Here is a 12,800-nt window from a genome sequence, read left to right as displayed (position 1 = left end):
GAGAATAAAATCATGGCATTTGCAGGTAAATGGATAAGTTTGGAGAATATAATGCTAAATGAAGTTAACCAATCCCAAAAAAACAAATGCTGAATGTTTTCTCTGATATAAATATGCTGATTCATAGTGGGGTTGCAAGGGGCGGAGGGGATAGATAGATAGAGCAAAAGGGAGAGGAGAAGGAAGGGGGGCATGGGGGTAAGGAAGACAGTGGAATGAGATGGACATCATTACCCCATACATTTATGAAGACAGGAATGGTATGACTCTACTTTGTGTACAACCAGAGATATGAAAAATTGTGCTTTATATGTGTAATATGAATTGTAATGCATTCTGCTGTTATAAATAACAAATTAGAATTTTAAATTTTTTTTAAAAAAAAACTTGTGCAGCTGAAGATATAGTTCAGTTGTTGGAGTGCTTGCCTTGTATACACAAGACCCTGGGTTCAATCTCCAACACCAAAAAAACTTGTATTTGCTCATTAAAATTGACTCAGACAAAATGTTAAGAAGATGGCATAATTATTTAATAATAATGAAAAAACTAACAAAGTTTAGCTGTATTGTAATTATTTTGTTGTTGTTGGTACCAGGGATTGAATTTAGGGGCACTCCACCACTGAACCACATCCCCAGCACTATTTTGTATTTTATTTAGAGACAGGATCTCACTGAGTTGCTTAGCACCTCACCATTGCTAAGGCTGGCTTTAAACTTGATCCTCCTGTCTCAGCCTCCAGAGCCCCTGAGATTACAGACATGCGCCCAGCTGTGTTGTAATTTTTGTAAGGGCTGCAATAATCCATTCTTGTGTGTGTGTGTGTCCCATGTGACTAGTAGACAGATCTAGAAAGTAGGAATGAAATTTATACAAAATTTTTAATTTAAAAAGTTTAAATACTTCATAAAATATTTGTCAAAGTATTTTTATATTCATACCTATGAGAAAAAATATAGATTAAAAATTGACAGTTGTTTGATAAATTGTACAAGCTAAATTGTCCCTTGTTAAAATAGCTTTTACTTGTGTAAGATAAAATATGTTTGTTAACCGTTTTATCTGGTTACCAGTCAGTGGAAAGGAATACATTAATAAAGGGCAAAATGAACAAGTAGTAGGTCTACTTTTGGCTTAGTGAAGATATAATTAATTTGCTATGATACTAGAAATTCATTAGGGCAATTATTCATAATCTGTCATCTTGCTTTCTTTGTATCACGTTGTCTCACCTTAATCTCAGTCATAATTTGACTGATAGCTCAGGTTCTGGTATAATAGGTTCATAATGTTGATTTAGTAGGTTTGTAACAATAAACCTCACAGTAATCCTCCATTTCTTAATCTGTAATGCAAAGATGTTAAAATGTTCTACCTCATAAAGTGAATGAGAAATGTGATAGTGCATATAAAATCTTTAGCACACACAAGTTTCCCACTAAACATTAATTCATTGGTATAACTTTCTTTTCAGGATAGAAAGTTAGATTACAAATGAATGGGGAAATAGTAATTACTATAATTATGATAATAGCAGCTATATGTATTGCATTCTCTTTTTTTCTAACACTTCAGATTCAGAACAGTCTTATTACCCATTTTACACATTAAAACTGGGAGCTAAGGGCTTAAATGATTTGCCTGTAGTCACCTAGTGACTTCTAATGGAGCCATAGTTAAGAGTCTAGGACTAACTCCAAAATCTATGTTCTTCAGCCAAAATGAAAAAAAAACCTATTAGGATGAGTGTATGTTTGTGTATACATCATTATTATATATAGTATAGTAAAAATATTTTTTAAATATAAAATATTAAGTTTATTTATTTAAGCTCTAATAATAGACCATTCTTATGTTTAATTTTGAGACAGGGTCCCACTAAGTTGCATAGGGCCTCACTAAATTGCTGAGGCTGGCTTTGAACTCATGATCCTCCTGCCTCAACTTCCTGAGCTGATGGAGTTACAGGCGTGTGCCACCATGCCCAGCTAATCAGTTTTATATACATAGTATTTACTGTGTGCATAAGCTAACTTTTAACCATTTCCCTCCAGAAACAAACTTTTGTACCTCAGTAAACAAACATTAACAAATTTAAAGGGCTAACAATCTGGGAAAATGAGTTGCAACATAATGATTATATATTAACTATATTGCACACTTTTAACAATAAATCTCAAGGGAAAAAATCCAAATGGCTGAAATATTCAAGTGTCTATCTTATTTGGCATACAAATGGCTAGCCTTAATAAGTAAGTACACAATCATTTACCTTATTAAAATAATTCATTTCTAATATGCTGATTGTTTCTTAATTTTATTATGAATTACAGAAACAATGGCAATACTAATGTCTTATAAAAATGAATTTGGACTTTAGGAGATGGGAAACAATGCGGATAGAATTAAATAAATTTATTTACCAACTTATTTACCAACATATTCCAATTTTTATCAATGTAATCTAATAGGTAATTCTCTTGAATCACTATCTTGGTTTCAAAGAACATTCATGTTCAGTGTCATTATCTGTTAAGTAAGACAGGCTCTTACATGTTTTGTTTTATGCTTATAGTTCTTAAATTTTCTAATAAGCCCTGCTAGTTTTGATTTATACTTAAATCTCAGCAAAATGCTTGTGTGCTACCTGACCTTTTCACAAATAATATTAGTGTCTCATTATTTTGGTGTCTCATTTGACATTTTTTCTCTTGGTCTACTTTCTGTCCAGAGAGAGGGCAAAGTGTAAATGTATCTGCTTTTCTGAATTATACCATAGTTCCACTAATTCCTTTTATAGAAGAGATGAGCCATTAAATTTATTTAATTTTAAAGGAATGCAACCAATCTATACATAATGCATTAGACCATATTTACAAATCTGTTTTGTTGAGGAGTAACATCAATCTAAAACAAAAAATGCAAATTAATATGTGATACCATTTTTTTGCCTGCAAACTAGTAATAACTAAAAATCATAACCCTCAGTGTTGACAGAGATGCAAGGAAACAAGCACCTTATTATTACTAGTAGGAATCTAAAATATTAAAGCCTTTCTGGAAAGCTTTGTGTTCTTATATATTGAAAACATTGACCAAATTTAGGAATTTATCTTTAAGAAAACAAGCATTTGTACAAAAATTTATCTATAAAAATATTCCTCACAGCATCTCTTATGGTAATAAAAGGTATTCAGTAACAAAGATTCAGCAATAAATTGTTATAATTAAACACTAGTATATTCTGTAGCTATAAAAATAAATAAATATGAGGAAATAATCACCATATATTAGGTTAAAATACAAGTTATAAAACAGTGTTTCTATTTATCTATTTTGTTAAAGAATTGAGGATTCAAGGAGTTTAGGAGTTTTTAAATGTTTGCTTAATTCTCTTTAACAGTTTTATTTAAATATAATTTGTATATTTTATAATTCACCCCCATAAAAAGCATACAATTCAGTGGCTTTTAGTATATTCAAAGTTGTGCAGTCATCATGATTAATTTTAGAATATTTTTATTGCCCCTCAAAATAACCCTGCATCATTGAGCCATTATCCTGTAATCTTTTAGATGCTACCTGGCACCACCCTTCCCAGAAAAACCTCTCACCTTCCTGTCCCATCCCCTTAGGCAACCACTGGTCTACTTTCTGTCCCCACAGAATTGCATATTCTAAACATTTCAATACAAAATCATACAATATGCGATTTTTTTTAAAGAGAGAGTGAGAGAGGAGAGAGAGTGAGAGAGAGAGAGAGAGAATTTTTAATATTTATTTTTTAGTTCTCGGCGGACACAACATCTTTGTTGGTATGTGGTGCTGAGGATCGAACCCGGGCGCACGCATGCGAGGCGAGCGCGCTACCGCTTGAGCCACATCCCCAGCCCACAGTATGCGATTTTTGTAACATGTTTCCTTTAACATAATGTTCAGATTTATCTCTTATATAACAGCATCTATCAGTACCAATTTTTTATTGCCAAATATTATTCTATTATATGGTTTTACAGTACATTAATATATTCATTCATCAACTAATAGACATTTGAGTCTCCACTGAAAATTTTTATTGTTCAATTTTTTTAATGTAAAAGTTTTCTTGGATATATATTCAAGAGTAGAATTGGTGGAGTATATGGTAACTGTATGTTTAGCAATTTGAGAAACCTGCCAGAGTGATTTTCAAAGCAACTACACTATTTTACATTCCCACCAGCAGTGTTAACTAGGGTCCCAGTTTTTCCACATCCTTGCTAATACTTGTAATTATCTATCATTTTGATAATTGGTTCATTTCTTTTCTTCTTTCACATTCATTTTCTAATTGTTGATGTATCAAAGAAAGGTTTTTTTTTTAACTTTTAAAATTATGTGACTATATTGTCCTAAAAGCCATACAAAGATAGTAATATATTTTAATGTTAAATCTATAAATGAATAAATTTTACCCTTTATAATATACCCTTGAATCATTTTTTATATTTTAATAATATAGTATTAAATTAAAACTTCCTTGTATTTATTAACAAGGGCCTTTTATTATTGTTATTGCTTGCTTGTCTGTATTTGTACCAGAAGACATGGGCAACCGTATCAACCAGCTATCCCACTCTTTGGTACTTATCCAAAAGCACTAAAATCATCATACTATAGTGATATATATAATATATACACACCAGCATTTATAGCAGCGCAATTCATGATAACCAAGTTATGGAACCAGCATTCAGTGCCCATCAGCAGACAAATGGATAAAGAAAATGTGGTACATATATACAATGGAGTATTACTCTACCATTACAAAAAAGAATGTTTTTATGCTGTTTGATGGTAAGTGGATAAAACTAGAGAACATGATGTTAAGTGAAATAAGCCAGACTCAAAAAGTCAAGGGTCAAGTGTTTTCTCTCTTATATGGAAGCCAGAGAGAGAAAGAAAGAAGGAATAAAAAAGGAGATCTCTCAAAAACAAGGGAAACCAATGGAGTGTAGTAAAAAGGTATCAAGAAGGAGTGAGGAAGAGAGAACATGGGCAGGTACAGAGGAATGAAGTCTACCAAATTTACCTATACCCATGTGCAAATATACTATAATGAATTCCACAAATATATAATAATTCAATAAATAAATAATAATAGTAGAAGGGAGATCAGTAGTGAAGAACAAACAGATCATGGAAGAGGGTAGGTACTATGGAATGAGATCGATCAAATTATATTATGTGCATGTATAAATGTGGTGTAATGAATCCCACTATTATGTGTAATTATAATGCAACAATAAAAATAAAATTTTTAAAAGGTAAGGCAAAGAGTTTAGTATTAAAAACATTTAAGCCAAAGAATAGAACTTCTGTAATTTCACAGAAAATACTGATTTGAAACATATTTACCCTTTGTATTGTCTCATTAATAATTACTTTTCTGATTTTTCTAACTTGTCATTTCAATACAAAAATCATACAATATATGATATTTTGTAACATGCTTCTTTTAGCATAATGTTCAGATTTATCTGTTATAGCATCTATCAGTACCAAATACTATTACTATCTGATTTAAACTAGACAGTAGTTTGCTGTTTTAAACTAGTGTTTACACTGAACACAAAACCTATATGTTCTTAAAAACTTATAGATATGATAAATAATTATTGTATAATTATCAATGATACCTAAGAGGGAATATTAATTTTTATAATAAAAATAGAGCAACATCAAGCAAAAATATTAAAATGATTATCCTTGGCAGTACCACCTAAACAAGTACTAGTATAAATTTTATATATTGTCACTAGGTTTCAAGCTCTTAAAATGCTTGGAATTTTGTTTTGTTTTGTTTGTTTTGTTTTGTTTTGTTTGTTTTACAGTGTTGGAGAATGAGTCTAGAGCGTAGTGCAATTAGCTAGGCAAACACTCTACCACTGAACTATAATCCCAGCCTGAAATTCCGAAATTTTATACTTTTTAACATAACATTGCTTAAAAGCTCATATCTTGACCCTCTCTCCCCTGGAGTGACCTCACTTTTAATAAGTAGGTTTAGGGTAGAAAATAGTACTAGTTTCAAGTATTCAGCTTTTCCCCTGATGTTCACATCATGAATTCTTTGTTAACAGATGGAAAATGGTTGATCATTATGTTAGCCGTGTTCGTGGAAATCTCCAGATGTTAGAACAGCTGGACCTGATTGGGAAAACCAGTGAAATGGCTAGACTTTTTGGCATTCAGTTTTTACATGTACTGACACGGGGTTCACAGGTAGGTAACAGTTTTTCTTGTACACGTGAAAGTTCTGTATGAAATGCTCACTTTTGAGGTGTTTGAAGTGATTTCATTTTTTTTAACTATGTAATACCAACTAATCAATATCTAGATCATCGAATCTTATTAGTATGATTAGAGACGTTCCTTAGAACTGGGGAATCAGCAAAGAAAGTTTACCTCTTGTTTTACATTTCTAATGTAGCTTGTTCCAAATCCCAATAGAATTTTTTAATGTAAAAATAAAGAATTTGAAAATCAATGTAAATGGTCTATGTAAAGTTTTTTAAAATGTTAAAGAAAAATTATATTAGAAACCATTTAATACTTTTGTAACTAATTTCCCAAGGATATAATATTTTGTTAAATACTTTACTGAAAATAAGTTCATGTTTTCATTTAACAAATACCTTTTTACCTGTAGCTTGTTAAATACTTTGCTAAGCATCAGAAATACTACCTTAATCAGTCAGTTCCTTTATCTTATAAAATCCTTAAGTTTAATTATCTTAATTAATTTTGATATTCTCCAATCGACCAAATCAGTAAATACAGCAAAAATAGAGTTTTAACTACTTCAGCATTACCTGTTTATTCATTGGTTATAAATTGTTTTATTTGTTATTCCCCCACAAGTTTTAGAAACTATATAAGCTGACTTTTAATAAAAGGCAAAGATACCTTAAAACCACATTTGAATATTTCAGTGGACCCATATTGTTTTTTGTGTGTTTTCTTTTTCTGATACCTCAAATTGTCTACTTTAATAGTGGTTATTACAATCACTAATTGCTTGATTTAGTTATGCTAGGGACCAATTCAGAAATCCTTGGATTTTCTTCTTGAAAAACGTATATCTATCTCAAGTCTCCTAACAACTCATTTTCTCTAATTTTTTCAAAGAAACTTATCAGAGATTATTGACCAGTTTTTCTTTTTTAAAGAAGTCAATAATTGTGTTCTTTAAAAAAAAAAACAACAACAACAACAACAACTTTATTTTATTTATTTATTTTTATGTGGTGCTGAGGATCAAACCCATTGCTTCACACACGCTAGGCAAGCACTTTACCACAGAGCCACATTCCCAGCATACTGACCAGTTTCTTAAATGAAATTGTCAGATTATACAGTTGTCTCTGCATCTGCTTATTTAGGTATAGCTGTATTTTAAAATAAAAAGAAATCTAATTGTATCTGTCTTTCCAAAATGGACTCTTTTTTTTTTTTGTAAATTATTTGCTTATTTTACAGTTTTTGTTGAAGTTATAGGACTAGGAAAACTCTGAGGCAACTGAATGCTGACTAAATAATACTTTGTAATTGTAAAGTAACAAAAAAAAGTCATGCAATCTTATACTGAAGGGCAAAACATCCCCAAATGATGATCATATATTCAAATGACCAATATATTTGTATTTAAACTGAACTCTCACCTCTCCCTGTTTGCAGTACCGTGTGGAATCAATGATGCTGCGTATTGCTAAACCTATGAACTATATTCCTGTAACACCTAGTGTTCAACAAAGATCCCAAATGAGAGCCCCACAGTGTGTTCCCCTAATTATGGAGCCCGAGTCACGCTTCTATAGCAACTCTGTTCTCGTTTTGGATTTCCAGTCACTGTATCCTTCTATTGTGATTGCATACAACTACTGTTTTTCAACCTGCCTTGGCCATGTGGAGAACTTGGGAAAGTAAGGCTTTTTCAGATTTGCAGTTATATTGTTGTGCTTTATACTTCTTAGTAAAATTGCTTTGAGTGTCTCCTTGTGCTTCACATTGTCTTATAAGCAAAATGAATGGACTGTAGCACAATGCATCCATTCATTATAGTTGCCTTACTAACTGACATGAATCATGATATGATTAATTCAGCTTACTGGAAGAATGCATACATGAAGAGGATCATGAATAGATAGATAAGCTTGTATCTTTCTTTTGTTAATATTTATTTTTTAGTTGTAGTTAGACACAATACATTTATTTTTTTATTTTTACCTATATGAATATCTATGATTTCTGTTAACATGAAAGTTATTTTTAATTGTTGATATAAATCACTTTTCACTAGAACACTTTGAGGATTATGATTTTATAATTCTAGCTATCACATCCTCTTTACTTTTCCTAGAAAGAGTCTGATTTTTTAAAAAAGTTAAATTAACTATGTACTTTATTAATCCATATTAATGAAGTTTTATGGACTAAATGAAAAGAACATTTTAAATTCTCAAAGGTGTAGATATTCTTGAATTCCAAGAAATATAGTCTTCCTAATGATTTTTGTGTATAGACAAAGTTTGTGAAAATTGTATTGGTAATTCTGTCTTTTCATTAAAGGAATTTGGAGAAGTAATTTTTATAATCTTTTTTTGTTTAAGTTTTTCTTTAAAGGACTTAATATAAGGTGAATAGGCTGAGTTGAAATCTGTTTTTTCAGTATAGATTGTAGTGTAGTACCATTTAAGAAATGTCCTTTTAATAAATTATGAATACTTTAAGAACTGCATTTTGTAATGAGGCAGATAAACATATGTTCACTAATTGATATTTAAATAGATGTTTGCAAATGCATTTGTAATGGAATTAGAAAGATTCCTAAAATTGCCTAAAGATTATTCTATTATTTGAGAAAGTATTTGCTTAATATTTTCTTTTTTAACAGGTATGATGAGTTCAAATTTGGCTGTACCTCTCTAAAAGTACCTCCAGATTTACTTTATCAAATTAGGCATGATATCACAGTGTCCCCCAATGGAATAGCGTTTGTCAAGGTAATACTCTTTTGTAAATGAAAAATCAACTGTGGCTTAACTTTTGAAGAGCTAAGTTTTAAATATTGTTGACGCACAATAAAAAACAAACTAAGTTTGCTTGAATATTTTCTCTCATTAAGTCAAAGGTAAAGGAATCATCTAAGAAACCACTTCAGAAAAAAAACATTCATCTTGTTTTACTTGAATTTAGGTTTACAATCTCTTTAATTGTTAAATTGCATTAACTAAATGCAAGATTGCAAGAAATAAATTTATATACATGCATGGTGTCTGCCCTGTATAAGAATCTAGCAGACTTCAATAGCAATTTGATGATCAAAAGATGGTACCCACAAAACTTTAAGTTTCTTTACCATATACACTCTACTAATTGTTTTTCTACATTATTTTAAATCAAATGGAGACCACCTTAGATATAATGACACTCTAATGGTTTTTGTTTACATTCTTAAGAAGATATCCAAACAAATAATAGGGTCCCTTTTTTTTTGTCCTTTATTTTCCCTCAAAAGAAACTAAGGAACTCCTCCTAAATGAATCATTAAGGACAAATAGGAAAGTTTATATTGCTTCTAATATGCCACTTTATTCATTTCTATTTCCTTTGCTGAGTCTGTACTAGAATCATGAAGCAGGGTGACTGATGGTAGAGTGGACCCCACCAACCCTCACATTTATCCTAGTGTACTTATCAAAATTATCATTCTCTGTTAGAGGTAGTGATAAACTGCAGTTCGTAATTTAGATAAGAGGAAATTTTTTTTTTACCAGAGAAATCATGGTATAATCTGTTTGGGGAAATTTTTTAAGTGTGTATTTCCAGGGTCTAATATAGAAAATGAGATCTACTCAGAGACATGGAAATAGATTTTTTTTATTAAATTTCTCCCCATATAGAAATCAGTTATCATATCATGCACATTTCTGCTTATTTGGTCCCTGTTCTTTTTATATTACATCTTAGAATATTATGGCTGCTTCAAGACGTACACTAAATGAATTAGAGGTTAGAATATGTTCTCATTGTCTCATATATATACATATATATATATATATGTATATATATATATATAATCTCCCTTTAACAACATTTAAAAAATTTATATCTACATTTGACCCAATGTGTAAAGCTTAATGAAAACATTTTTTAATATCCAAGAATGTGATTATCCCATACCTGAGGTTTTAATTGTTCGATTCAACATATATAAACATGCACGTGTCTGTGAATCATCAAAGTTAATACTGTTTTATGGTTTTCATTCCTACTGGAGTTCTCATAAATTCTCCCTAGTCTTGATTAATACAAATGGTTTTTTTCTTTTTTCTTTTTTCTTTTTTTTTTTTTTGGCAACAACAAATTTTATCACTTCACTATTCATCCCCTCTTCCAGATTGCTAATAAATATAGGCCGGAGGGGATGGCTTAGTGGTCTAAGCATCAGATTTGAAATACCTAGAGTCCCTGGAACTGCAGGTTTGAATGTCAGCAGAGTCAACCCAGCTCATCATTCTTCCAAGGTAGATAAATGGAGTTCCATGCAGATTACTGTGTGGGGTCAATAGGATGAGATCTTTAAAAACTGAGGTTGTTTATGAGTCTTTCTGGAAGGATGGGGGTTTTTTATCAAAGTTTTGAACAACATTTCCCTTGAACTTGTTATATGGTCACTAGTTGACATCCTCCTTCCTGGAGGCTTCTCAGCTCACATAGAAGTGATACATTAGATTTATAAACATTATAGGAACCTTTTAGGAGAAAAATCCTCTTCAAAAGAAATAGAATGTGATGATTTTGTATTGATGGGCACTAGTCCTAAGGCCATTCTGTTGTTAGCATGTTACAATTCATGAAAGTTGGCAATTATTATACTTTGTGTTTCCTTCTTAGTTGTCTAAATCTATACTGTTTGAGGGATTTTACACATTCTATTTTTTCTTCATGATAGCCTTCAGTAAGAAAGGGTGTGCTGCCAAGAATGCTTGAAGAAATATTGAAGACTAGATTAATGGTAAAGCAGTCAATGAAGGCGTACAAGCAAGATAGAGCCCTGTCACGAATGCTCAATGCACGTCAGCTAGGACTGAAGCTGATAGCAAATGTCACATTCGGTTATACAGCTGCTAATTTTTCTGGAAGAATGCCATGTATTGAGGTAAATGATGCCTATCTCTAGTATCTTCAAGAGACTGAAGCAGCAACAAATGAATGAATGTTAATTAAAGCATTTCATTTTATTTTGAAACTTTAAGGGCTTCATTTCATAATATAGGGTCAGTTTTTCCTCAAGCTAGTTCTTATAAACATTAATATTATTGAGGATTTATGAGTTTTCTCTATGAAAACTGTCTTAATTTTAGCAATAGTTTTATCTGGATCCAACTATTAGCATTAGGTTGCAGTGACAGTTTTATAATGGTGTTTACAACAACTTTGAAACTAAATAATACCTTCACATGTGCTAATTAGAGATCTCATTATAGATGGGTTGGCTTATCTGAATATCAGAATAAATAAAAATCATTCCATATTTACTAGCATACCAGTAGATATGATGCAAAACCTTTCTTTTATAGTGATCATTGAAAATTAAAAGACACTTTTCATAGAATAAGACAAATTTCTTAAAATGTTTATTTGATATGAACACAAATACAGTGAATAATAATTTATTAGTGAGAGAAAGAACAGTGTAAACTTATGATGTTAATGACCCTCTTATGCCAAAAGAAGGCCAGAAGATATAATGATATACCAGATTTACAAGTGGTTAAATAAGTGAAAAGCAAAGGAAGAATGAATCCCCACACAGCTCATAGTAGGCAAAGTGAACTCCGAAAACTTATGCAAGAGAGTGGAATATTCACATTGAAAGTAACAAAATACTGTCCATAATGCAAAAAATAATGCTGCTAACTTGAATTTTTTGGTAATGATTTTGTTTGTACTAGATAAATTTTTTAATTTTATAATTATAAAGTCTATATGCAATAATAAGTTTGTATTAAGTTTTATGTTTCTATAGATTTAAGAAATATAGAAAAAACTTTTATCAGTCCTAGGAGTTTATATTATTATATTTGAAAACGCTGATCTATATGATCTAGTAGAAAAAAATGGAAATTATTATACTACTAAAGCAAAACAAAAATATCAAATTTTTTGGGCCACTTCTACATTTCCTAATTGATTCCCAACCTCTGAATTTTAAAGTTTTTATTACTGTATTTTTATAACAAAATAATGCAGAAATGTTCATTTTATGCTGCTGTAACAGAATATCTGAGACTGGGAAGTCTAAAATCAAAGAATACATTTGGCAAGGGTCTTCTTGCTGAATCATCCCATGGCAGAAGTCAGAAAGGCAAGAGAGCATATGCAAGAACAAGTGAGATGAAAGGAGGCTAAACTCATGCTTTAATCAGGAACTCACTCCTGTAATAACTAACTCCCATAGTAATAACATTAACCCATGGATGAAAACTTAGTTATCATGACCTAATCTCCTCTTAAAGATCTCACCTCTCAACACTGTTGGATTGGGAATTATGTTTCCAATATATGAATTTGGGGGGACATATTTAAACCATAACAAGAAATAATACTTCTCTTAAAATATATAAACATTTTGACCTTAGAATAAACAGAATTTTTATTAGCAGTTCTCTCCCACACTCAAGGAAAGTCTTCATGTTGCTTGGGCCTTTTAAATTCATCTCATTTAATTTAATATTTGTAGAAAGAATGAT

At 30.9% G+C, this 12,800-nt stretch overlaps 1 protein-coding gene across 3 annotated transcripts in view; it reads left to right on the top strand.

Moving 5' to 3' along the window:
• Window positions 1–12,800, top strand: part of REV3L (REV3 like, DNA directed polymerase zeta catalytic subunit) — a 177,894-nt gene that overhangs the window by 133,744 nt on the left and 31,350 nt on the right. For all 3 annotated transcript variants that reach the window (XM_081293750.1, XM_081293751.1, XM_081293752.1), the window contains 4 exons: window positions 6,126–6,267; window positions 7,723–7,967; window positions 8,939–9,047; window positions 11,000–11,206. In XM_081293750.1, the coding sequence (XP_081149876.1) occupies window positions 6,126–6,267; window positions 7,723–7,967; window positions 8,939–9,047; window positions 11,000–11,206 (703 nt within the window). The remainder of the gene's footprint in view (window positions 1–6,125; window positions 6,268–7,722; window positions 7,968–8,938; window positions 9,048–10,999; window positions 11,207–12,800) is intronic.

The sequence above is a fragment of the Spermophilus citellus genome, assembly GCF_964194105.1.
Source record: "Spermophilus citellus genome assembly, chromosome: 5".
Lineage (NCBI taxonomy): Eukaryota > Metazoa > Chordata > Mammalia > Rodentia > Sciuridae > Spermophilus > Spermophilus citellus.
This window is presented reverse-complemented; position numbering and strand designations above follow the sequence as displayed.